Here is a 26,167-nt window from a genome sequence, read left to right as displayed (position 1 = left end):
AAAAAAAAACAGTCCAGGAAGCTTCTTTGCCTCAGCTAGCTAAACTAACTAAGAGGGGAAAAAACAAAAAAAAAACCCTCTCCCTGGCTGCTGTCTGTGTATCAGACGACCACAGAGTCCCGAGGAAAGAGGAAAAAGGAATGCGGAGGAGTGAACACTTTCCAAAACAAACTGCGCGCGTCTTCTTCCCTGCTCACCCTCAGAACCGCTCTTAAAGGTACAGAACACAACCTACAGCACACACAGGACAGACGATTGGGGACACAGAGGCGTCACAGTCACCGCAGGACGCCCTGACAGGGCTGGGATGTGGCACGCAGCAGATTTCTCCTGGAGTCCAGAATGGAGTCGGCTGCAGCAAAACCCCTGGGCCGCATTTTTCCCAAACTCCAGAATGGAGTCGGTAGCAGCAAAAGCCCGGACCGGATTTCACTGGGGTTCAGAATGGAGTCAGTTGGAGGGAAACCCCGGACCAGATTCCAGCAGGAATCTGGAATGGAGTCAGCCCTTTGGGGGTAAAACCCTGACCGGATTTCGCCCAAGGGTACGGAATGAGGAAAAACCCACACTGGATTTTTCTGGAGTTTGGAATGGTGGAAAACCCGGATTGGATTTTAGTTGAATACAGAATGGGAGCAACCCAGACTGGATTTTTTCCAGAATACTTAATGGCGATAAACCAATGGGGTTTGATCCACTCTATTTTGAAGGTTTGAACACCTTCTGTTCAGAGGTGTACAGCAGAAAGTGTGTTCCTAAACCAAGAAAACCATATTCCTAAACCAAGGAAACCTAATTGCTCCAGCAGTGCACACTTCTCAAACATTCAAACACCCGACCATGGCTGGAACTGCCCAGGTGCTGTAAGAGACTGGACTGTTGGTGCTCATGGCTTGAACAATCATCGGGTGCTTCTCCACCTGGCAGATTTAGTTCCTATTTAACCTCCAGCGCCCTTTTGGACTTTGCTCAGGTAGTTTCATTCTCTTTAGGCAATTTATGGCTTAATGGTTTTTCTCTCTCCCTTCCTCCCTTCTAGCGGGCAGTTGCCACACAAGCCAGTTATAGGAAGGGAACATCACTAAATTTAAACTATTGCTGAGAGCCTCTGCCACAGCCAAAGACACCGAGTCATTTGTGCCCTTCTGCTCTGAAGTCTCTACAGATATCCACATCCCCCCGTGACAATTCAGGCCAGTTTTCACTGTCCCTGCTGCCTTGACTGAAAACCTCGCAGCGCTGAGAAGTGAAGAGCTGCGCTGCCTCCGACAGAGCCAGGCGGCGTGAGCAGGATCCCCATTACCTGCCCCAGAGGGCTCGCAGCTGGGCCCTCTCCACAAGGCCAGCTCCGATGGGCTGCACGCAGCCCCTCCGAAAGCCTCCCGTGCGCTGTGTCCTTCCCCTGGCGCAGCGGAGCCGGCTGGGGATGCACAGAGGCACCTGGCAGAGGGCCGGGAGCGCCTGCTGCCCCCACCTCTTCTGCCACACGAGCTGTGTGCGGACAGCTTAGCCTCGTAATGCTTCCCGCAGAAGGCACGCGCGAAGCGATCCGCATTAAAGCACAAAGCGCCGGCAGCGAAAATCCCTCGGCCAATTTCTCCCAGCCCCCCTCGGTGCCGAGAGGCGGCGCAGGGCGGCTCCGAGTTTCACTTTCTGTGCCGGCCGCCGGCCGAGCGGGAAATGAAAACTGCTGGGCGGGGCGGGCGCTGCCGCCGCTGCCGCTGCCTGACGCGGCGCGGCCGCCCCTCGCTGCTCCGCCCGCTGTGCCGATCCCGCTCCCTCCTGGCTGTCCCTCGGATGAGCTCGGCGCTCCGGTGCGGGCGGGCGAGCGGCGCCATCCCCCGCTGCCGCCTCTCGGTAACGCGCCGTGAGCGTGGGGTCCGGCTCGGAGCGCTGCTGGCCCCGCGGGAATTGGTAAGAAGCCGGGTTTATGCTGGTTTGTCAGATTGGATGCCGGAGGCGCAGGGTGTCAGGAGGGAAGGAAATAGGGAAATAATAACGGAGAGTAGTTCGGCAGCTAACGGGGAAAGTCTCCTTTCAGTCGCATCCCAGAGAAGTGTGGAAGTGATGCGCTCTTAGGTGCTTCTTTCCCCTCAAGGGTGGGTCGTCACACTGAGTCTCTGCTGGACCCCTTCGAGGAGCACCTCAGGGGAACCACAGAAACACAGGATAGTTTGGGTTGGAAGGAGCTTGAAGATCATCTAGTTCCAGCCCCCGTGCTGAGGGCAGGGATCCCTCAGCACTAGAACAGATCAGATCCCTTGCACTAGAATACATTGCTTAGAGCTCCATCCAACCTGGCGTCCCCACCTGCCCTAGCATCATCTGCACCCCAAGGTTCCCATGAAAAGGAGCTGACAGGGAAGGGACCACAACATGTGCCAGGGGTGGGAGCCCTTCTCGGGCACGGGGAGTGAAGGGACAGTTCGAGCAGTTCGAGGTTTGTCATGAGAAGCCGGTGTTTTGGGAGGACAGATGGACAGTGGAGCAGGCCAGGGTTAAAGGGAGGCTGCTGGGCTGGCTGAGGGAAAGGAATGTGAGCATAGATGATTATGGGATAGAGAGTATAAGGAGGGTGTCACTGCTCTCTGCCCAGTGCTGGTGCCAGCCACATGCACTCAGGTACCGAGTCCTACGCCATGCAAAGGAACCTGAGAAGCAACACTGCTCCTCCAGAGAGAGAGAGGAGAAATGGGGGGCAGGAGGAGAGCCTGCTGCTCGGTTCCTTGGCTCACTCACCGGTTGTTTTCTATCCTTGTGGAGGGAAAAGGAGGTCAACTGCAAGTCTTAGGAAGGCTGTATTTCTGATAGTCGAAACGAGCTGGTTCCAAGAGTTGTGAAGTTCTGTTTGTGTTTCTGCTCCAACAACAGGATTCCTGATAGTGGTGACTGGGAGAGAATTTCATGGAACCAGAGATACAAATCCTCCTGCCCTAATAGCCCTAAGATCTTTCTACCTTTTCCTCAAGTCACCCAAAGCCATTCAGCCCTTTGCTTGCTCTTTAATCCCACTCTTTAGTCCTCCCTTTCCTGACAAAACCAGTGTCTTGCAGGTTTGCTTTTTCCCCACTATATCCCTAGCTGTTGTTTAGCTACCTCTGTGCTGCCTGCCCCTCTCCTTTCTGTCTCTTTCGACATCCCCACTGCCTGTGAGCATCCCTTACCTTCTGGCTGATTCCACACCAGCTAAACCCACCAGCCTGAGATGGGCTCCCACTTCAGCTCAGCTTTCAGAAACCTGCATGTGTCGTTAAATCATCTCCAGGCAAACAGGCAGGCTGTGTTCAGGCTCTGTTTTGGGCAAGGGAGAAATCAGATGAAATTTATCTTTTCCTTTGTAGCTGTCCTTATCACCGGGTTCAGGTATAAAAAGTAATGTTCTTGAATCTGTCTTTCTGAGTTTATTTTTTCCAAAAAAAAACACCTTCTCAGCAAATTCAACAATATTTGGTGAATCTTGGTGTGCGACACTTAGAGTTCAAAAGTGAGCAATCAAAAGTACAGTTGGAAATCAGGATAGTTAAGCTTAAAGGTAATAATCAGGAAGAAAAATCCGTTTCTGTCTTCTCTGCCTGAATCTTCAGTAACTTTGATATTTTTTATGAAAGGCGGGACCAGAGTTTTGCTTATTTCCCTTTCTTAGTAGCTTTTCTTCATTCTTTTAATGCTTGGCCTTAGGCTGATTTTATGCACTGTTTAATATTTGTAGAATAATAATTTCTGAGCTTTTTTTTTTTTTTTTTTTTTTTTTTGGGTCTTCACATCACCTTCCCCATGAATATCTGCTTTTTTCCTGATTCTTTCTCGATGTTGGCAGTGGGCTTTTAGAAAGTTTCATTTTTGCGTAGGTGCATTTGAACTTTTATCAGAATATTTGGTGTATTTTTATTTTGCTTTAGTAGCTGAGTCACAGGAGACTGTCAGAGCAGTAGTCTGTTGAATACTCCCGTAAAAATCAAGGCATTATAATGGCTCTATTGCATGAACAGTTACTCTGCCTGTGATCACTTGAAGGAACAGAAAAAGAAACTGATATGTTGGCGCTTAAATGGCTTTCAAAATTACAGTCCAAGGTGCCACAGTACTGCAGTGACTCAGGCACTTAGAACCAACGCAGGGAGCCCAGTACAGAAACCAATTGTGCTTATCTGGTCAGAAGAGAAGGTGAAACTTGACCTTTTCAATACTTGGGCTACTTTTCTTGATAAAAGATTGCTTTTTCTAAACAGAGGAGTTTGGCAGCATTTGCTTTTGGGCAATTTTAATCATCTTATTTACCTAATCTTTCCGAACAGGGATATGTGGATTTCCTTGGCTAGGTGGAGCCATTTCTGTGGAGCTGAAAGCTCATTTATTTATTTAGCCACAAGAGGAAGACCGGATGAGCAATTATCGTCAGACTGTTTCTGTTCCCTTAGCAATAGCCTGCACACCTCAACATCCATGTTAATTCAAATATCCCACATGTTGTTGCAGTAATCTTACTGATTTTATTGATATTCCAGGCCAGGCTGGATGGGGCTCTGAGCAACCTGATCTAGTGGGTCACATCCCTGCCTGTGGATGAAACTAGATGATCTTTAGGGTTCTTTTCCAGCCCAAACCATTCAGGGATTTTTTTTATTTCATCTTTTTCATAATGAAAATGTCTCTGCAGTCCTTCTGTCCTTGAGCAATATTGTTGATGGGACAAAGAAGTGGACGTCAAGAAAGAAGCAAGAAACCAGAGGTAGCACTAAGCGAGACCATGGAGGCAGAAATTGAAGTACAAAATAATAAAGAGGAAACCCAAGAGATGAAGGCAAAAAACCAGAAGCTGACATCAGTCTTTGGTGTGGCAGACTTAAAAAATGGTAATAAAGTTTTGCTTATTCTTCACTGTCATATTTTCTATTTCTCATACCTGCTGTTCTGTTTTCTGTCCCTAGGCTCAATTTTCTCCTATTCCTTACCTCTTCACTGAGGAATATACAGATTCTCATTTTGCCTTGCCAAGTAACCATTTTGAGGTTTTAAGAATGGAATACATGAAGATCTCAGAACTTTCTCCCTATTGAAGTCCTCAAATTGGCCATTGCAGCCAAAAACTCCTAGTTGCTGGCTCTGTCTCTTTCCAGACACATTGCTGGATTTGCTAAACCTAGCTGGTTGCTGGACTAGGCCCTGGTTATTCTCCTCATACAGGCAGTCTTTGCCTCCTGTTGTTCTATTTTATGTTTAGGTGTGTTATGAGAGGACCGAAAATAGAGGAACTGAGAGAAATCTGAGCGTCATTAGCCAGGTTTACTTGGATTTTTTTCTGTCAGCTGCCAAACAAGCCCAAATGCTATCTGCTTCAGTGACAGAAGAATAGATTTAACACCTTTTCAGGTCTGACCAAGATGCTGGGCTTATGCACTGAATGCCTGAATGTGCACAAGAAGAGTTTCCCCATTCCAGATAATTCTTACTTTTTTTTTTTCTTGTACCTATCCCCAGGCCTCACTTCCCCTTTTTGTCCCCTGCAGAAGCTATTGGACTGTACAACCTTGGCCAGAGCTGCTGCCTGAACTCTCTGCTCCAAGTGTTCTTCATGAACATACGCTTCACAAGGATACTCCGAAGGTACCACCTGTTGGAGCTGCCTGACAGACAGATTTCCAGATTTCCATTGTTGCACTGTTGTCTCCACTTTTTTTTTTTTTATGTGGGATGTACATTTTGAAGGCTTGGATCCCCGAGGTGCTATTGGGATGCTTTTGGTCCCTCAGCAAGGTCTTGTCACTGTTAGGGACACAGAAGAATGAAGCAGGCAGCAGAAAGGTCAGCAGGGAAAGCTCTCTACTTTATTTCTCTGACTACATACACACTTTGACAAACAGGCCAAAGATTGGCTACACAGGTAGCCACCTCTTCGACCTCGTTGGTGAACATCACCATCAATCAGCTTTCTCCTCCCAGAGGAGAAATATGTGAACAAAATAGATAAATTCTAAAAACACACATAGTTTTCTTGAAGCTGCTTGAGAACAAAATGCAAACAATGAAAAGCAGGCAAACTTGAGGCAACAAGGTCTCTGCCTTGTTGTGTCTGTCAGACACTGAGAGGCCTTGCAAAGGGAGAATTTGCAGTGCTCAGGCTTGTTAATCATCTCTGCTTCATGTCCTGAACTGAGTCTTTAAGTCTTTATGTATCCCTGTTTTCTCTAACAGGATATAATTGTATTCCAGGTTTACTCACAGGCCATTATAGTAAAGGGTGTGTCACCTGTAGCCATATCAACTATTAATTTTGTCACTTGAAGCATGTCAACATAAACATGCCCAAATCCCTGGCCTCTGGGCCCTGGCTAGCCCCTGACAGAGAAGTGTTGCTGCAGGTCATGAATACCTAGCATTTCTTTGTTTTGCTTGACTGTTGTCCCTGCGTTTTGAAGGAGATTTGGGCTTCTGTCTCCCTACTGACCACATTAAGGACTGGTTTGATTTGTTTCCAGTTTACTCACTTCACTGCAGATTTAATCATCTAAGTGGATCATTCCTATTCAGTCCTTTCTTATGTGCTCACTACTGAGCAGAGGAGAAAGAGAACAAATTACAGACATGCACAAATGATAAGTGTCATAAATGGGCAAAGCTAAATAATGTAGACTCTAGGGTTACCATGCTTATTTGAAGAAAGAAAATCTTGTGAGCTACAGTAAATTTAGGGAGAATTAAGAGGTTTTGTTGGCATAGAGTTGAAATGCAGGCATTATGATATACATGCCTGTGAAATTTTGAGGTCATTTTGACAGTGAGGACATCAATGGGTGGGAGGCAATAAAGGTCTGAAATTGGCTGTAACAAATGTTTTTTCTAGAGGCTAGAAAGCACTTGAAGTCCTTCTTGGCTTGTCTCTTATTCAGGAACAAGCCAACTTAAAATTTTGGCCTTTTACTTTAGAACTGTCAGCCTGCACTGTGGGATGAGCTAGTGCAGGTGACTGCTTTCCTTTTTTCCTTCTTTTGCTGAAAATGTTACCCATTTGAGCTGCTGTCTCTGCTACTGCCCTGTGCTCTTCTGGTGTGATGTCTGATATTTCTCCATTGTACCTCTTAATCACCACTGGTGTTGCTTCTTCCCCTTTCAGGATCACAGTGCCACCATCTCCTGGGCAGAGGAGGAGCAATGTCCCGTACCAAATGCTCCTGCTGTTGGAGAAGATGCAGTGTGGCAAGTGCAAAGCTGTTGGTCCCACAGACCTGGCTTGCTGTCTTTCAGAGCACAGAGTGAAATGTAAGCAGCCCTGCCTCGTGCCTGCCTCTGTCTGCATTATCCAGCACTTACAAGCAGTGCAGACTCCAACATCTCCTTCAGGAATTCAGAAATGCCAGGAGTTAGGTACCCAATGACACAATGCTCTTTGTAGCTGCCTCCCAGCTGAGTGCAATGCTGTGTCTTAATTGTGAAGAGAGGAAAAAAACAACCAACCAAACCCAGCTGGATATATTTGCTGATATCCAGAAGGTGGGAAGACTGTCAGACTGCTGGAAGGTTCAGCTGTGGATACTGGCCAGGAGGAAAGGGCTGTGCAGGGCAGAGAGGACAGTTCATTGTTTGATTTGTCTTGCTGTACTGGCATCATGATAATTATTAGAAGAAAGAGATAGTGTGGAAAAGTGAGTGAGTTCTCAAAGATCCCCCTCCTGCTCCTTCTTATAAGGGCAGAGAGAAGAATTTGCAGGCTAAATCTCCCAACCTGTCAGAGTTCTAAAAGAGAGAGGTCTTTAATGCATGAGTGACCAGTGACAATGGGATGCCAAGAGTATATGTGCACAAATACACAGGGTATAACCAAATGCCCTTACCTTTGTCATATAAAAGCCCAAACAGAATAGGGGAGGTGCCCTGACCTTAATGAAAGAGGAACACAAGATGAACTCAGTATCTCTCCCTGTTGCATTATTTTTCTCCTGACTCTGGGTGGCTTTGCAGTCAGCCATCTCTCTCCCAGTTAAAAAGAGATAGGGATCAAGAGGTTTTTGTACTACCTGGTGTGTGAGATATATGGATATGCCCTCCTGTTGTTTTAATCTCAGCACTCAGGAGCATTTTAGCCTTTGTGGGGCATGAGGGGATGGGGGAAGCAGGTCTGTGGAGTAAAAAAGATGAAAAAGGAACAGAATCTTCCCTGGATTGTTTCTAAGGAGGATTCAAAGGGGGCTGTTCACAAAGGGCATGGTAGGACACGTGACACAGAAGTGATAGGACAAGGGGTTGTGGCTTGAAACAGAGCTGGTTTGGATTAAATATGGGGAAGTTTTTAGCTGTGGGTGTGGTGAGACACTGATGCAGGATGCCCAGAGAAGCTGTGGATGCTGAGTCCCTGCAAGTAAGTGTTCAAGGCCAGATTAGAAGGTGTTTGCTGGTCTAGTGGAAGGTGTCTTTGCCCATGTTTAAGGCTCCTTTCAACACAAGCCATCCTCTGATGCTGTGAAATGCAGCCCTCAACTCAGTGAGCCACCTGAGCCCTCCTCTGGTGGTAGGTACTGAGTATCCTCTTGTCCCTGCATCTGGTGACAAGGACACGATTTTTGCACTGGGTGATACAAACACTCCTGTCTCTTCCCACTGGCTCCCTCAGGTCACACAGAGAAATTGCAGCTTGTGCCCAGTGTAAGCTGTCTCTGCAGGGAGGAACAAGGCACAAGAGACTGGATCTAAGGGGGACAATAAATCTCCCTTTGCCATTTGTGGGAAATATGGGCTGGGTGCTGTTCATGATACTGACTAAGGTTGTGTTTTCTGTTTGTGCAGTGTTTGTGCAGCATGATGCTGCTCAGCTCTTTCTGACTCTCTGGAACTTGTTAAAGAAGCAGATGAAAAATCCAGAACTGGTAAGTATGGTGACTGAACCTTTGCCTCTTATAATGTGTGGTTTCCTCTGCTCCTTGAAGGATCCCATTCGCTTGCAATTTTCCTAAGTTAAATTTTTAAGATTATCTTCTCTTTCATTGGATCTTTAAAATGGGACAGAGAATCTTTATTTCATAAGCTTTGACATTTTGAATCACAGTTAAGTTTGCTCATCTTGCTTTCAGGGCATGCCAGTCTCCATTCTAATGGGAGAGCTGATTAATAACGAAAAGATTGGTCTTTTTGCAGCATTGTATTTATTTATATTTAATTTATTTTTCCCCCGAATTTCTGTAAGCACTTACTGGTGTATCTTGACACAGCTTTTCTATTCTTTGAAGTCAGCCACGTGCATTTCATTATAATTAGTCACTGACAGTATTTGATGTATATAACAGTTCCTCCCATGGGACTGGGAAGAGAAAAGTGACTCTTTCCTGACTGACTGTCACAGTTTTATTAATATAGAAGACAGGCTTCTGTTGCAGTTTCAAGCAAAACAGAACAATTCTGCATCAAAGCAGATATTTTACTCTCTGGTCTTATAGGCTGTGTCTTTCCCCTTTGTTATGGAATGATAGGAAGAAGTTGTTCTCCTTTAAATTGTGAGAAGCACCCTGTCCACATAAGTCATTGTCACACCTTGGTTCCAACCTTAAAGCAATAATGAGTGAAATGTGCTTGAAATGTGTGACCACATGGGCTTTCCCACCCACAGGGAAACAGCTCAGCTGTCTTCTTCATAAACCTTGTTTTGGCCTTTTTTTTCACCCCTCCAGGTTGCAGAGCTGAGTGATTTGTACACGATCTGCATACAGGAGCATCTGGCCTGTCAGAAATGCTCTTTTGAAATAAAGAGCAACAGCACCATGTTAACCCTTCCACTCCCAGTTTTGGATGCCAGTTCTCACAGGCTGAAGACTCTGGTAAGTTTAGCAGCAGCACTGTTTCCTTAGGAGATGATTCCCCTCTGTTCATAGTGGACTTTTCAAATGCCAGTGGACCACTGGACCTTATTGATTCTCTGACCACTTTTTTACTGTTTCAGCATAAAGGAGCTGCTTTGAAAACCTCTAAGGCTTTGAAGAAGGTATAAAAGACATACATACACCAACACCTTCTATGTGGAATATTTATACTTTTTTTTCCCCAATTATTTCAATCACAGCAGCTGCTAGGAATAATGAGGTACCTTTTGTTTCAGGCTGCTAGGTCCTTTCACTCTTGTCCTTTGAATAAAACATGCCTTCTGTAACTTTACTGTTTGCTTGGACCTTCTGAAATAATGTAGAAATAAAAATCCAGCTTGAAGGAATTCAGCTGAAAGAAATCTCTGTCTTCTTAGGAGGACTCTCTGCAGTACTTCTTCCATCCAGAGGAGCTGACTGGACAAAACATGTGTTTCTGTCAACAGTGTGGGAGGAAAACAACTTTCCTGCAGGTAACTGGAGAATTATCTCCCCATGTCTCATACCCAGAACTCCTTTGAGGACTGGGGAGAGTGGAGAAAGGACTCAACCATATCAGTCTAAGAGGAGAGGCACAACTCAGATTTGCCAGCACAGCAGTGTCAGTGAGATGTAAACCACAGACATCTTTCCTGCTGTTAGGAAGGAGGTCCTTTGTCACAAGGCAGTTGATTTTCCTCTCCTCACCTTCCTAGTCCTGCCAGCCTAGGGTTAGGAAAGCACATGAGAAGCGAAGCAGCCCTTGAGACACCCAAGGCTGGGTGCTGATGGCACTAAGGCTGAGCAGCTTGGCCCTCACAGCTCTGTCATATGGATGTGCCTTGTGTGCAGGTGGGCTACAAAGCTTTGGCATCTGCTGTCCCGTGGAATTGGCAAATACTGGAGAACTGGCTCCTCTCCATTCTACACACACTGGGTGGCAAAGGCTGCTTCCACCCTGCTTGCCCAGGGTTTGTTCCCCGGTTTTCAATTGCATTTTTGATTGCTTTACAGAGCATGAAGCTCGTCCATCCACCACAGACTCTGACCTTGCACCTGAAGCGCTTCTGCTTTGAGCGATCCTTTCGCACGCACAAGCTCAGCCACTCCCTGCCATTCCCACAAGAACTTGACCTCAGGGAAGTCTTGACAGAAGACCAGTGCCTAGCAAATGACAGTGAAAAGGTGAGATGCTCCTGTTCAAAAAGGGCAGATTTTCTTCTCTCAGCTCCATTCTCATTAAATATTTAAGAGATCACACCAATACTTGTCTCAGTTCAAAGTGCCAGTCTTTGGCACTTTGGCAAAAGTTCGTGTCTCAGACTTTAGCTGTGCCTGTTGTTGTCTCACATACCATAGTTTTAACTGGTTCAGTCATTATGCAACATTCTGTGCTCAGATTAAATCACCAAAGGCACCATAACTGTCCTCCTTGCCTTAAGGACAAAAGCCAGGCTTTGCAGATCTCACCTGTTCAGGACAGGGGACCTCTATTCCTGGTACTCCCCATGCAGTATTTGTTGGTCTTGTTGGCCAGAGAGTTTGGCATTGCTGGCCACAACAGCTTTGCCAGGTAGCTGAGATGGATCTGCCCCACTGTGGATGTGTTTCTGTTTCTGGGAAATAACAAGGAGAGGAGTGACCACAGTAGTCGCCGCTGCAGCGTTGGCTGTAGTGAACCTCCGTGCTGCTCCTTTGCTGTCCTGCTGTCTTTTACACAATCCTCTGGTCTCCAGGGAGGCTGCCAGCCCACAGCTGACAGGCAGAACTCTGAGGATAAGAGCAAAAAAACCCCAGGATACTCAAGGCAAATCTGACCTTTTTTTCCTTACAAAATGCCCATCCTTGCTGCCCTGGCTGCTGCTTCTCTCCAGTCCATGGCAGATGAGAATTACTGCCCTGAAAGCTGCTCTTTGTGTCTCTCTGCAGGCTACCTGGCAGTATGAGCTTTTTGCTGTGGTTGCTCATTCAGGATCAACCAGCTGTGGACATTACTGTGCCTACATTTGGAGCCTCACAGAGTGTAAATGGTATTGCTTCAATGACTCTGAGGTTTGCCAGGTGAGCAGAGCATGCCATGTTTCCTTTGTACCTTCCTGGACACTCCTCGAGGTGTCATCCAGTCTGACTAAAGAGAGGCAGGAAAGGAAACTGAGGCTGCAGAGCTTTGTCCACCTCTGCTACAGGATGCTCTGACTCTCACTTCTGTAGCAAACAAGGCCTAGGTTGTGTTTTGTGACCTGCAGAAGCAGCCACTTGCTGAGTATCCCACTCGGTTTACCCTACATCTGTTTAATGCATGCATTCAGAACTGTTTTTTTTCTCCAAGAGTAAAAGCAATAAACCAATTTATTGAAAGGTGTTTAGTTCCACTTACACCTCTCTTATGAGAACTCCTGGGATGGTATCCGAATGTGTCCATCTCTTAAAAGAGTTTTGACCAGTCTCCTCTTGTGTATTTTTCTTCTCTAGGTATCGTGGGATGATGTTAAATGCACCTATGGACATTCCAACCTCTACTGGTATGCAAACATATCCCTGATTTCTCCTAATGCTGCTCTGGGCTTTGGAATGAGGGTAGCAAAGAGAGGGAAGACAAATTGGTTTGGGCTGAGTATTGCCTGGGAGGTAGTGGGGATGCAGGATATGTGCCAGTCAGGATTATTCCATGCTTTTATTTTGATGCATCATAAGAAAATGAGCTTACAGGAGGGAGATAATATCTCCTATAAACTGTAGCACTGCCAGGGAATCTTGGGAACACTGGAGAGGACCAGCTTAGTTGACCTAAAGCTCAGAATGCTGAGCAGGAGCAATTCTGGAATGTTACTTGTAACCTAGATCTTCAAACATACCTTGTGTTTTGCTTTGTCTTTGCCTCCACAGGAGAGAAACAGCCTATCTCTTGTTTTACATGAAAAAGCACCCTCAGGAGCCTTGTTCAGGCGTAACACAATGTCTCTGAAAGCTGTGCATTGTCCATGGAGCTCAGCACCTCTGTGCCACCATGGACATGTACAAATGTTTCACAAGAAAGACATTCTGCACTCAGCAGCCTCGGTCTTCACATTTATTTATGAGAAAAGTGCAGCAGACGCTCAGCTAGAGAATGGATCTGGGAACTGTTGCAACTAGAGACCTTGTCTTTCATGTATTTTTTCTATTTATGTGACTCTACATGTTCATTTCCTCTTTAAAAGATGATGAAGTTATCCTTGTCTCTGCTGCTTTACCATTTTCCTTAGTGCTGGTGCCTGGATTCCCCAGTCCAGGGGAAGTGTTTGGCCTGAAAGCCTGTGTGATGTTCCAGGGAGGTGTGTGCTATGACTGGAGAGCTGTGGGAGCCAGCCAGAGCCAGTAAGAGCTTGAGATTCACTTTGTCCTTTTAGCACCATGTTAGATGCTGGCAAGCTGGGCAGGAGACCCCAAAGATCACCCCAGAAACAACTGGAGGAAGGATCAGAACCCTTAAGACATACACATCAGTGGCACACACTCCTGAAAACCTTCCTGAAAATGAATTGTTGCTGGGGCAGAGATGTGTCAAGAGGTGTTTTAAATCAGGAGCTATTGGAGCAGTTCTGATTTCCAAGATGGGTTTGCATAAATTTGTGCAGGTGCTTATTATTTCAGCAGGCTTTTCAGGCTTTTAGATGCCTTTTCTTTGCTGTAGAGGAAAATATTCAGAGCAGCAGAGATTCTGAAGCTGGTGAGTGATTTTGCACAGCACAAGCCATGCATGGTGATAAGGGAAGTGAGATGCCTTGATATGCTTGAACTTTTGGAATTTTTGGTTGTGTGGCTTTCAAAACACTCCTGGTTTTAACTCTTGGTGATCTTCTTGGATTGAGGATCCCAGCAGTTTGAGATCTGGAAGTGCCTTCAGCATAATACACCCTATGACTGTATCTTTACAAAGGTGCTGTTTTTTGTGGGACTGAGCAATTATGAAATTATATTAAGATGATATAAATTATATAAAACTAATGTAGATATACTACCATCTATGTATAGCTTAATTTCATTTTGGTAATGATGATGGAGTTCACAAATCATGTCCATTTTCTGAAGGTAAACTGAGAAACCTTAGGGCATAGCTGTGAAATTACTCTTTCATGGTAGAGCAGGTATTTATTTTGCTGTGTTAGCAAGGTCCATTATTCTGTTCACCTCTGTATTTGTATTATTTATTCTGTGTATTATTTGCCATCAAGATGAGGAATTTTCAACCTGTTTACCTTCGGGAATGCATTGCACTCTTTCTAAAGCGTCTTGTAATGGGTGAGCAAGAAAACCAAGTTTCTGTTTGCTTTTCCAACACTTTGCCTCCGTGAGGGAGCTGAAAAAATCTGCACGTTCCGGAACTGAGAAGTTAATGGAATAAGAAACTGACATTTCTAATTAGCAATAACTTGAAATTTCAAAATTTATGCTTATGAAAAATGTTTTAAGTGCATCATAACCTTCCAAGGATGTCATTCATCAAGGAAACAATTGCAGAGATATATTTAGCAATCTTTTCAGTCAGTGAAAAAAAAAAACCCATTTAATTTCAATGAAAAGTAATCAGTGGTTTTTTTAAAATAAAATATTATGGGATACATTCCTTAGAAAATCAGTCTTGTGGTTTATTCTTGATGTATTTTTCCCAAACACTGTGAATGCAGGTCAAGTATTCAGGATAGAGCTGCTGCTAATGTTTATCTCCAAGAGCCAAGGAAAACCAACTGAGCCTGGACACAGTGAGTTTGTTTTCAGGTTTGCTGTCACCTGAAAGCTTAAATTGCTTCCACATGCAGATGGGCCATGGGGGAGAGGGAGGGTGAGCAAACTGCAGGCCAGTGCAAAAACTCAGGTTCAAAAGCTGCCTGAGCTGAGCTGCTTTTGCAAAAAGTCACCTTGGCTGCTTCTGTGTCCACAGCAAAGCTCAGCCTTGTGCTGGATAAACTGCCCAAGGAGTTATTTCCATCCAAGGCGCCCCCTTTCAGCCCAGTGCCTGGGGTGTGCAGCTGAACAGCCATAACACACAGAGTGGTGGGAGCCTCGCCCCAGCACTTAAAACAGCTCCTGGCATTTCTGCCAGAAACACTTTTCTACCAAAAAAACTGCTACAAAGGAGCTGGGATTATTTGTCCTGTGTTTGACCAACGGCAAGGGCTTTGAAAAGCCAGATAAAACCAAGAGGATGTGTTTGGAGAGATTATTGTAGGTCCTGGTAACTCCTCGTTTCCGTTTTTTGTTTGGTTTAGGATTACCATGCAGTAGCAAATGACACATTCTCTGTTTCATCTCTGCTAGACTCTTGCTCAGATTCAAATATTCCTCACCTTCAGGAAATGCACAGAAAACCAGGAAAAATAAGTAAATGCATCTAGTAAATGTCTCAGAAAGGTGTGATTTTGAAAATGTCAATATGTAATTTACAAAATCACTGAAGGACAGGGAAACAATGATTCAGGTCATCACAGATCTCTCTTCTACATAATTTTCTCACAAATAAGGAGAAAAACCTCATAGGTGAATGAAATCTCCCCATTAGCCCTGGGCACAATTGCTGGTTCACCCTGCTTTCACTGCAGAGTTTAGGCTAACAGGCCTAACCTTTTTGAGCTCAGAAATAAAATTAAAAGGGTTCTGAATAGAGTGACTACTCATTGTAGAGGCTGAGCAAAAGCTATGGGGAGCCTTGAGATCAAATATATTAAAAAAATATTAAAAAGTATAAAAACATAGGTGCCTGGTGCTGTGGGGATGAAGCCATATTGGGAATTTTTTTAACAATGATTCTTCCCGTGGACAGGTTTATGCTTCCCTCTGAGACAAACAGGTGGCCAAACAAAGCTTTTTGGCATCTTCTGGTGATGAGTTCAGGGCAGGTGAGATGAGAAATGGTTTTGGGGCATGTACCAACTCTCCAGATACCACTTGCAGAAAAGCCGTGACCCTGAGGTATACAAACACTTGTTTTGTATAATGCCAATTTGCCAATTGCCAATGCAAAATTGCCAAAATTGCCATGACGAGCTCACTCAATTAATTCATGAGGAGCCTGCAATCTGTTTTTGAGATCTCCAGAGAGTGAGATAAACTAAAATCCCTGCCTCCTCTTGTTGGAGCACTTCTGCCCATATTTTCCTTGTCTGCAGCCAGTCAGCAGGCAGGAGGGAGGGGCAAAGTTGATTTAAAAGGTTTTGCCAGAGATCCACAGCCTGTCTTTGCCTGTGGTGCTGAGAGGACGCTGCACATGGCCACTTACCTGGAGCTGCCCAAGATGCCCATCCTGGGACTGGGGACCTGGCAGGTACCTGCTGCAGCTGGGGACCTCTGGTCAGGCAGGTGACACCAGTAGATTGCTGAGAATCACAATAGGTGTTTTTTAGCAATCTCCTCATCGGGGGAATGCAGCAAATCCTCTGTGCCATATTTCCTTTTGAAATATCTCTGGTAATGCAGGTGTTTATTCCTGGCCTTCAGGAAATCTTTGGAGCAAGTGGAAGTAGTCAAGTAGGTACAAGATTTTTCTGAGCTATGGAAAAAAAAAATTACATGCTACAAAAGTAAAAACTTCTGCCCAGCTCATTTTTCCTTGTATTTTGGTCCCTTCCCTTCCCTTCCCTTCCCTTCCCTTCCCTTCCCTTCCCTTCCCTTCCCTTCCCTTCCCTTCCCTTCCCTTCCCTTCCCTTCCCTTCCCTTCCCTTCCCTTCCCTTCCCTTCCCTTCCCTTCCCTTCCCTTCCCTTCCCTTCCCTTCCCTTCCTCTTTTGGTACTGGGTATTGATATCCCAGCATGTCATGTAGGTATCATCTTTCGTGAGTGTGTGTAATATAGGAACTTAAGGGGCAATAAGTAGATTTGGAAATGGGAATTCACAATAATTCTTTAGAGAGTGAGGGTAAATTATTAGCAAATGAGTATGCAACACTTTGCAGGAATATAGTTTGGGTGATTCTTTACCTGCAAATGTTACCTAAGGGATTTAGGTAAGAGAGAGTAGGTTGAAGAATATACTGAATTATAAATGCAAAAGGAGTCTGGAAATGAGCTGAAAATTTTAAGAAGCTGATTTTCTTAAGAAAGATAAAAAAATTTAAAAAGTAGATTTTCTCCTGGATCTGAGACTGGGAACAAAATATGCCATATCCCAACTTCCCAGCTCCATGAAACACTTTTCTGGTCGCCATAAAAATATCTTAAATCCTTACCATATTTTTGGGTCACTTGATGCTAATCAGCATTTAACTTTGTGTGCACAAACGGGGGTGAGTTTGTTTTTAACCCTTTCAAGTGTTTATTTTTCTGATGAGGAAGCATACTACGAAGCCTAAAGCAGTTCCAGCAGGCTTTAAAAACCAAAGTGTGCCTTGGGGGAGCCTCTTAGGGCACAAGGCTGTGATGAAGGGGCTCTCTGCAGGAACTTGTTAAGTTGCTAATAGAAAGTTATGAGGACTAAAGAGAAGGAAACTTTTGGACACATGATCCCTGCCACCACAAGACAATATCTTCTGTTATGTAATGAAAACGTGGCCCACGCCCACAGTGATTATTTAATTAAAGCTATTTGATTTCAAGGTTCCCACAGCAGCCTCAGCATTTCAGTGCAGGAACAGGGCCTCCCCTTTACCTAGAGGCTCTGACTCGAAGCTGAGCTTAGTGAGCACCTTGTAAAAGGAAAACAATGGATTATTTTCTCTGAAAAACATCTCACATGACAGAATTTTATGTAATCTCAGGGTATGCAGTGGCCTTTGCTCTCCATGGGCTCCTCCCCTGAGGAGCAATACCAATGGTTCCTGCATGGCAGCTTTCCCAAGCTGCTGCAGCAGTGCCCAGAGATGAGGTGCTCCAAAAATTCCAGAATTTGGCTACTGTTAGCTTGCTTCTCCATGCCTGCCTCCCCATGTAGAAAGGCATGGCATGGGAAAAGAGACTGCAAAAAAGAAAACCTGTAAAATTTTCAGCTGGCTTGTTAGTTGTGTGTAGCCTTGTGGGGGAAAAAAATAGCTGCCTTTTCTATGTTTTTGCTGTTGTTGTTAATTCAGGAGAACCAACTCAACACCCTTTGACTGGAAAAGCTTGGAGAAGTGATATAATAATAATAATAAAAAAAATCCAAAACACCCCCCCCCAAAAAAAAAAAAAAAAATAGGAGGTGGTCATGGTTTTGAATCACGTTTCTGTTTGGAGTGCCATTTTCTGGATTCAGTCATCAAACAGCTCTTTGGCATCTCCAAGCCAAGAATCTGAAGTGGTTTATTTTGCTTTTAAGTACCAAGTGTATGTTTTACCCAGGAGGTGGCACTGTCTGTAGTGTTTTGAGTCTCCTCACCTCCCTGTCCTGTGTCAACAAGAGCTGGATTGTTTTTGTGCAGGGCCAGCGCACATTCCAGAGGTGATTGGTTTCCTCATGTCACCAGTATGTCACACTAAAGTTGTGTGGGAACACAACTAATTCCTGGGGAAATTAGAACTCATTTCAAGTAGCCTCGTGTCCCAAGGTAAACTTCCAATCCTTAGAACAGGGAGGATCACCTCAGGCACCTCAACAGTCACTCCCTTTGCCATTTGATTTCACAAATCAATTCCAGACTGGAATACCTCGCTGTTTGGGGGCTTAAAAACGCCAGATTTGCAGAACAGCAAACTTCTTCATCTGCCATTTAGCAAATCACTGGCTCCTCTTCTGGTTTCAGTCTCTGCAGGGGACAGCAAGGGACGCAGTGAAGTTCGCCATCGATGTTGGGTACCGCCACTTCGACTGCGCCTACATGTACCAGAACGAGAGCGACATCGGGGATGCGCTGAGACAAAAGATTGAGGAGGGCGTGGTGAGACGGGAAGAGCTCTTTATTGTCAGCAAGGTGTGTCCTTGGAGAGTGTTCCTCACGTGGGGCCAAGCTCTAGGGAGGAGAGACGAAGCCCCGACATGGAAAGCGCCCCGGGATGAAGCTGGGAATTAACTCCTCTCTGTCAGGGCAAAGCGATTTGTGGGTGATGGTGGGGGGTGTGAAGGAATGGGTCAGCCCCTGAGAAACAAAAGGCTTGGTTTGAGAGGGGTTTTTTTGTAGTGTTTATCCATTGTCAGCCATGGAGACAGGAACTGAGGCCGTGCTCTCGGCGGCCTCTGGGATAGGAAGCGGGGCTATTGTTTTCATGGTCGCTCCCGCTGCGCCGCCGGCCTCAGCCTGTCAGCTCCTGTATGTTATGCTTTGTTTTGTTTTTTCCCCCCAACAACAATGGTAGGAAAAATAAAGTAACTTCTATCTGCTGGAAGCTGGCGGGTCGATTTTCACCAGCTTCACTTATTTTCTTTTGTTTTAATTGTTGCAATAATTGATGGGATTTTGGAGTATCCCGTTCTCATTTTACTTACTTAGCAGTACCACAGATAAATTGAGGTGCCTCAAGTGGCTCCTCCTCAAGATGAGAAGGTGTGCCACATCCTGAGCTGTATCTGTGCCATGTGTTTCCCTGCCAGGGATGCTCTGCCTTTATGAGGGCAGGAGAGCAGCTCCCAGGTTTTGTGTTCCCCCACAGCTGTGGTCCACCTTCCATGAGAGATCCCTGGTGAAGGAAGTGTGCCAGAAAACACTTGCTGCCCTGCAGCTGGATTATTTGGATCTCTACCTGATGCACACTCCCATGGGATTCAAGGTAATGCAACTTTAAGTCCTGGCATCCACACGTTAGGGCTCTGCCCCTTTTGCCTTTGGGACCAGACATGTCTTTAGTCCTCTCCAAGGAGGAGTGTTGGTACACCTCGTTAGGACATAATGATAAAACACTGCAGGGAGAGAGAGCCCAGGAGGAAAGGTAAGGTCATGGCTGCTTAAACTAAGTCTTGTAGTACAAAAACCAACCTATTTTTCCCTGCACAGCATCTTCAAGTAATGGATCGAATTTCCATTCAGTTCCCATTCTCCTTACAGCGTGGGGTTTGGCTGCCATTTCCTTACCAAAATCAAACATACAAACTACTTAGTTCCAATTTTCTCCTCTCTCTACGCTCAGGTTAAATTAATCCTGGTTCCTTCATCATGTCACCTCCCTGGCCTTCTCCCAACCTGAGGCACACAGAAGTGCCTGCCCTTCCTCTGCCTGCAGGACACAGTCCCAAGAGACAGATTTTCTTGAAGATTTCTCTGTTGGTACAGGTTACTCATTTCAGTCATGTCTTACCCCACCACAGACATAAGTCAGGTCCAGCTCAGTGCCTCCAGCTCCACTCACTTGCCCAAATTTCTGGTTTCTTTAGTACTTGTTATTCAGCTGACCTTAATGTTGCTTTTCTTTTTGTGCTGATAGGCAGGAGAGGAGCTATTTCCTGCAGATGGAAACGGCATGATCATTCCCAGTGATACAGATTTTCTGGATACGTGGGAGGTACATTCATTTACAGGCCAAAAATATCTTGCTAGTTTGAAATAACAACCTGAAAACTAAGCGTTCTAACTCTAAGCTGTGGGAATTGTTCTGAGAGAATTTCTAACTAAGTATTCAACATTGCTGATTTCTCTGTGTCCTTGGGCTCCTTTTTGTGTCACTGTGCCAAAGTCTAGGTATTTTTATATCTACTGCTTACTAAACTGGCTGGGTTGGCATGAGAAGAGGAAATCTTTGACTGTGTGTGTAGCCTGCAGTGGCTTGAGCTAACAAATGCTGTCACTCTCATCCCTACCCCACTCTGGGCAATTTTTGGTGGCTTTAGTTGTAGCTATACTCATCTCACTGCACCTGAGCTGTCCAGACACCAGGAAAGCCAACAAGCCTGTGCCAGTGTACCAGAGCACTCAAATTTCTGTCTCTAGAAGGTAGTGGAACTTGGCCCAAGTCCTTTGCTAAGCTCTGTGTGCAGCACAAGCTGCATGGGAGACCAGGCTTGGGCACGAGTTCAAATTCCTGCTTGGCTGATAGTTTGAGCTTCCTTTCCCTTCCACTCCCACCGTGTGCTCAGCACAGCCAGGCCAAAAGCAGGTAAGAAACTCACCAGAGTCAGAAGAATTCAGCGATGCTTTTTGCCCTCTGTCAGATGAAGAATAAGACACATTTTTGTTGTTCATCTAAAGGGAAAAAGTGCTGCCTGTGACAGCAACTTCAAATGAAAATTATTTCTGCTTTGGAACAAGGGGATCTTGTGCTCTAAAGGCTCGTAGTAGATATTTTCCCCTGTTTAATTTCTGCTGGATGTGACAATCTAATTAGGCCTGTCTGGCTGTTTTACTCTCATTAGTGTGAAAGAAAACTGGTGATGGAGGGGGAACACAGTGCTGCTTATCCTATAATCCAACTGCTAAATGGTACATCTCTCTTGGGAAATTAATCAGCGTTGATCATCAGTACCCATCCTGTTCCAGCTGTCTTGTAACAGCTCCTTGTTCAGCTGTTCTGTTCCAAAGAAGGTGCTTTTTATTATGAGATGATTATTTGATTAGCTCAGGAATTACCCTGAAAGTATTTCTTTCATCTGTGTGAAGGTCTGCCTGGGAATAGTATTTCAAAATAGTCGTATTTTACTGAAATAATACTACCTCAGGAATTATGTGACTGTTGCTGTTATTTATCTGTATGGTGACACACAATGTGAGATCCTGAGTCTGATCATGTCCTGTTCTCACAGCACAGCACAGGAGGGAGTCCAGCCAGGGAGGTTTTTACCACTGAAGTTTTTGTGTGGGCATTTTTTCTACATAAAAATGAAAGAACTTAATGGGAAGTGTGATTCTGTGGTGTTTCTAGGCTATGGAAGAGCTCGTGGATGTGGGGATGGTGAAGGCTATTGGAGTCTCCAACTTCAACTGCAAACAGATCAATCGGCTCCTGAGCAAACCAGGCTTAAGACACAAACCTGCAAATAATCAGGTAAATTTTCCTCCAGCTCCTCAGTACTGACATCACACCTGTCTGGGGTGTTGCACTAGATGAAACATCTCTTAGATTCCTTAAAAACCCCACACCTGCAAAAAGAATAACTTCTTCAAAGCTGACATGGCACTTGGTAGGTCACCACAGTGATGGTAAACCTCGAAGTCCCTTCTGCTTCTGAGAGGTGAAAGCTATTTTTTTTTTTTTTCAGATTGAGAGCCATCCCTATCTTCCTCAGGAAGAGCTGATTAAGTTTTGCCAATCCAAAGGGATCTCTGTCACTGCATATTGTCCCCTTGGAGCACCCAACTGGCCAGGGTAAGAATGTTTTGTGAGATTTCTTTCTTAGATGTAGACTGGAGTCAATGCAGTAAAGCAGTCCTAGGATGTGTATGAAGCCTCAGAGTAAAACTACTGTAATTAGAAAAAGATTTACTAATTCATTAAAAATCACACCCACAGAAACCTCACACTTGTTGTGATATTCAGTTCACTACAGTTTTATATTTCGAAGAAAAATGATCAGTTGGTTGATGAAAGCAGAGAAGAGAATACTTAACTGAGCTTTGGTGAGCTTATTAAATGTGTAGGAGAATTTCTGAACTAAAAATAAAACCCTCACCCACAACAAACCAAACAAAAAACCAAAGCAGCAGATGCTTATGGAAATAAGCATCTTTGAAATAGCAGCTATGGAAATAGCAACTTTGCAGTCCTGCTGAGACAAAGGGATTCAGTTTTTAAAAGGGTAAGCTGCAGAAATTTTGCCTTTACTTCCATTTTCATGGCTTTCTCTGACCCAGGACAGAGTGTTTGCCAGAGCAGCTGTGCTTGTAAAGGACAAGATGAAATTCTTGGGATCTGGATCAAAGAAATTCCCAAGCTGGACATAAATATGTTACAGTGACCTGTTTTTACTAGAAACTACAGGCTTCTTCTTGTGTGCTCACTTATTATAAAAGATTGAAGGCAGGAACTGAAGTAATGAGATATTAAATTAAAGTGTTAAAAAGCAAGATTATGCTTTTTTAATCATGTAAATAGTGTTATGATACTGGGCTTGAGGGAGAAAACAATGGGTCATTCAGCTACTGAAGTCTGTTTTTTGTTTTCACAGGTCCAAGCCTGACCATATTTCCCTTTTTGATGATCCTCAAATTAAGGAAATTGCACTCAAGCACAACAAAACCCCAGCTCAGGTTAATACTGGTCAGAGTTATTTTCCCTGCTGACATGTATTCTTCCCACTTGTGCTAAAGTAACTGTTTACAGAGGTATTATGGAATAATATGGAGTTCCAGCTGTGTCTTGTGCAGTTTGATGCTTTAGTAAAATATTCTCTCTACCTTATGATGGACAGAAGATTACCAGTGGCTTTGGGCTTTACCTGGCACACTGGCTGCCTTTCCACAGAGCATCCCTGCCAATCTTGAACTCTTGCTCAATGCACTCCTTTGCTGTCATCTCAGCTTCAGAGCTGGATAAGGACTTAATGAGCTCATGTAGTAATTAGGAAGGGTTTAGGTAGTGCTTCTCCTCTTTGAACCCTCTCTGATTACCAGTAGAGCTGCTCTGTGTAACCATGCAGGTACCTTTGGTTTTCAGCTTTCAGAAGACAGGCTGCACTTCTCATCTCTAAATTCCCTATTTGTTCCTGCAGGTGCTTATCCGCCTCCAGATTCAAAGAAATGTGAGTGTAATTCCCAAATCTGTCACGCCACAGCGTATTGAAGAAAATTTTAAGGTAAGAGGGTCCTTTACAGAGTCATGAATGGTGTTAAACTAAACAGGAAAAAAAACCCACTCTGCCAATGGTACAAACCACCCCCCTCAAACTTACACTGGCAAGACCTTTGCCAGATACCACACAGGTTATTACTTTATGAATGTAAAAGGTCACTTAGAAAGTAAGGAGCCACATCTTCACTAGAACACATCAGGTCAGGGCCAAACTCTCCCACGCTGTGGTACAACCATGACACCTGCGGACCCCACCACCACTGTAAGCTGACACCTTCATTTATTGCTCTCCTGCATGGGTGCCCGCTGCACACCTGGCGGGTTCAGGCTGCTTTTGGTATTCTTTCTGCAAATAAACTTCCTTGTCTCACTGAAAAACTGAAGCAAACTGTAGTAATCAGCTGTTTGGGACCTTCATGCAGGTGTTTGACTTTGAGCTGACTAAAGAGGAGATGGAGACCCTCCTTGGTTTCAAGCAGCGCTATCGCATCTGTGCATTAAGCCAGTGAGTACCTCCTCCTCCTCCAGGCTTTATGAGGATTGGATTAGCACTGGAGATCCTCTTAACAGACACTATTTGATAGCCCCACCTCCAAATAAAAACACAGGGAGCCTTAGCCAACACCTGGTCACATCTGCTGGACTCTCACTCTCGGGTTTATTAAAGCATTGCCCATCCTGTACAGGTTGGGAACACTGGGATTTCTGCAGGCACAATGTTCTTAAGATATCCTGTACTGGATGCATACCAAACTGATGTCTGAAATCAAAATCAGCTGGAAATTCCAAAAGAAATAAGCAGCCATTCCCCCCGCCCCCCCCCAACCCTTTTCTTTGGCTCCTTTACATAAGGGACAGTCAGAGTAAATAAACTCCATTTTAAGAATGAGAGTTGTAAGGGTTTGGTTTTTTTTCTTCTTTCAAGGGAAGAGCTGTGCCTATGTACTCCTGCCAGCACTGGGCAGTGCCTAGATAACAGAATGGTTACAGACTCAGCATGCTGGGGGCTTGGGAGTTCCCAAGAGAGAGATTTATTATCTCTAGGAACTTGGCAATTTCAGCTGAGCAAAAGATACATTATCCTTTGAGAAGATGATCACTGATACACGTGAAGGTTACAGAGAATTCACTTCCCCTACCCTGGGTACACAAACAGACAAACGTGCTTTTAATGTAGTTCAGTTTTAGCCCTTTTACCAGGGGAAAAAAGCTTTTCCTTTAATCTACATCCTTAAAATGTTTTCATCATGCTCTCTTTTTCTAGATGCAAAAATCACAAGGACTACCCTTTCATTGAAGACTGACATAGGCATCAGCTTCAGATCGTCCAGGGATCCAGACCATTTATTGTTATTTCAAGCAAGTTGCAGTAGTTTGTGTATTAATTCATGATGGAAGGGGAATATATATTAAGAAGTGGGAGAAGGTAACTCACAGGCATTCTGAAGAGTCAGCTTTGAACATAGACACATTTGCTTCCCTTTTTATCAACCAGTTGTATCAATCCTTTTATCTGCTCTTTTAACACAGTTTTCAGTTGCAGCAAACTATATATTCTCTCCTAATGTAGTAATGATAATGAAGTTTAATAAACCCATGTATTTGGATTAGGGAAAAGCAGTCCTTGTCATAACTATAAATCCTGACAAAGTTCAGCGAAAATCTAAATTCTCTGATTAGTTATACTTTAGGACAAACAGTCAATACATATAGTATCTTTTAATTATCAGTACATGACAATCCATTTAACATCAGAAGACCTTAATGGCATGAGATGCTGCTTGAGATGCTGAGTTCAGTAATTGCAGTGTGACAGACTGAAAACTCTTTAGAGGACACTGCTGAATTACAATTCAGGAGCTCTTTTCTTAATGAGGTTTCCTATTTATGAACTGCTGAAAACTAATAAACTACCAGGAGATTTGTATGTTTGGTTTAGAGTATCTACAGGAGTATATAAATACTGCCTTTATCAGTAGAAAGGCTGCAGCTGAGACTGTGAATCTCTCCTAGAAAATCCAAAGTCTGATAAAGGAGACACACAGGAATTATTTTGTTTGGCAACTGTCATATTTAGCAAGCAGAAAAGCTGGGCAGCTTCACAGAAGCCAACAGCAGATTTTCACTCTCCTGTACTGTTCCCTAGGAACTGTTTGCTTGTGTTTTGACTTAAAGGATGTCTCTGGTTTAAAAAAAAAAAAAAAAAAAAAAAAAAAGAGTCAGTGCTGCTGCAGTCCTTGCTGGTGTTTTAGTGAGATGTCTGTTAACCAAGACTTACTCTTAAACTCTAACACTTGACTCAAAACTCCTGTACTTGCTTTAGGCTCTTGCAGCCCAGGATAACAACAACGTGGCTCAGCACTGCATGCAGAGAAGGACAATTGTGTTATTAAGGTTCAGGACTAGGGTACACACTTTTTGGATATCCTCATCCAACTGATTTTCTATGTAGTTGATAAAGGAAATGATGAGATATCTTTGAGCTACTTCAGACTTTTCCAAGAGGTTTGAATAACAGGTGCCCTAGAAACAACAGATAAAATTTCCATCAAATCGGATTTCCTACAGCAATTCTTCTAAAGAAAGAGGTCTAAAAAATCTATCAGGAATTGACACTGAACAGATATAATGCAGTGATATGGACAGGAAGGTGCCTGTAGTGGGCATTCTCTTTTTTTCTCCTCCTCAACATGCTACATTTAAAAGGCCAGTTGCAGGATATCATCCTAGATGCAATCAGAAAGT

At 44.4% G+C, this 26,167-nt stretch overlaps 2 protein-coding genes across 4 annotated transcripts; both read left to right on the top strand.

The window, feature by feature from the left end:
• Positions 1-1,878: 1,878 nt before the first annotated feature.
• USP18 (ubiquitin specific peptidase 18) lies at positions 1,879-13,036 on the top strand. Of its 2 annotated transcripts, XM_066319545.1 has the most exons (11): positions 1,879-1,914; positions 4,658-4,853; positions 5,508-5,604; positions 7,112-7,257; positions 8,779-8,858; positions 9,657-9,803; positions 10,223-10,318; positions 10,839-11,009; positions 11,754-11,885; positions 12,297-12,346; positions 12,711-13,036. In XM_066319545.1, the coding sequence occupies exons 2-11, from the start codon at positions 4,685-4,687 to the stop codon at positions 12,787-12,789; spliced, it is 1,167 nt and encodes a 388-aa protein (XP_066175642.1). In that variant the 5' UTR covers positions 1,879-1,914; positions 4,658-4,684; the 3' UTR covers positions 12,790-13,036. The 2 variants fall into 2 exon arrangements, with proteins under 2 accessions (XP_066175642.1, XP_066175643.1); XM_066319546.1 differs by lacking the exon at positions 1,879-1,914 and having other exon boundaries at positions 4,622-4,853.
• Positions 13,037-16,057: 3,021 nt separating this feature from the next.
• On the top strand, positions 16,058-25,077 carry LOC136361541 (aldo-keto reductase family 1 member B1-like). Of its 2 annotated transcripts, XM_066319542.1 has the most exons (10): positions 16,058-16,125; positions 18,514-18,681; positions 19,358-19,474; positions 20,126-20,203; positions 21,557-21,679; positions 21,894-22,000; positions 22,800-22,881; positions 23,343-23,426; positions 23,845-23,927; positions 24,687-25,077. In XM_066319542.1, exons 1-10 carry the CDS (start codon positions 16,069-16,071, stop codon positions 24,724-24,726), a joined length of 939 nt encoding a protein of 312 aa, XP_066175639.1. In that variant the 5' UTR covers positions 16,058-16,068; the 3' UTR covers positions 24,727-25,077. The 2 variants fall into 2 exon arrangements, with proteins under 2 accessions (XP_066175639.1, XP_066175638.1); XM_066319541.1 differs by lacking the exons at positions 16,058-16,125; positions 18,514-18,681; positions 19,358-19,474; positions 20,126-20,203 and adding an exon at positions 20,730-20,972.
• Positions 25,078-26,167: the final 1,090 nt, after the last annotated feature.

The sequence above is a fragment of the Sylvia atricapilla genome, chromosome 5, assembly GCF_009819655.1.
Source record: "Sylvia atricapilla isolate bSylAtr1 chromosome 5, bSylAtr1.pri, whole genome shotgun sequence".
Taxonomy (NCBI): Eukaryota; Metazoa; Chordata; class Aves; order Passeriformes; family Sylviidae; genus Sylvia; species Sylvia atricapilla.
The sequence above is the reverse complement of the archived record's forward strand: the minus strand, read 5'-3'. Positions and strand labels throughout refer to the sequence as shown.

Excerpts from the sequence above, each read along its gene's own strand:
- USP18 (XM_066319545.1), top strand. The coding sequence starts at position 4,685 with ATGGGACAAAGAAGTGGACGTCAAGAAAGAAGCAAGAAACCAGAGGTA. Across the intron at positions 5,605-7,111 it reads TTCACAAGGATACTCCGAAG|GATCACAGTGCCACCATCTC; the intron begins GTACCACCTGTT and ends TTCCCCTTTCAG. Across the intron at positions 8,859-9,656 it reads AGATGAAAAATCCAGAACTG|GTTGCAGAGCTGAGTGATTT; the intron begins GTAAGTATGGTG and ends TCACCCCTCCAG.
- LOC136361541 (XM_066319542.1), top strand. The coding sequence starts at position 16,069 with ATGGCCACTTACCTGGAGCTGCCCAAGATGCCCATCCTGGGACTGGGG. Across the intron at positions 19,475-20,125 it reads ACACTCCCATGGGATTCAAG|GCAGGAGAGGAGCTATTTCC; the intron begins GTAATGCAACTT and ends TTGTGCTGATAG. Across the intron at positions 22,882-23,342 it reads ACAACAAAACCCCAGCTCAG|GTGCTTATCCGCCTCCAGAT; the intron begins GTTAATACTGGT and ends TTGTTCCTGCAG.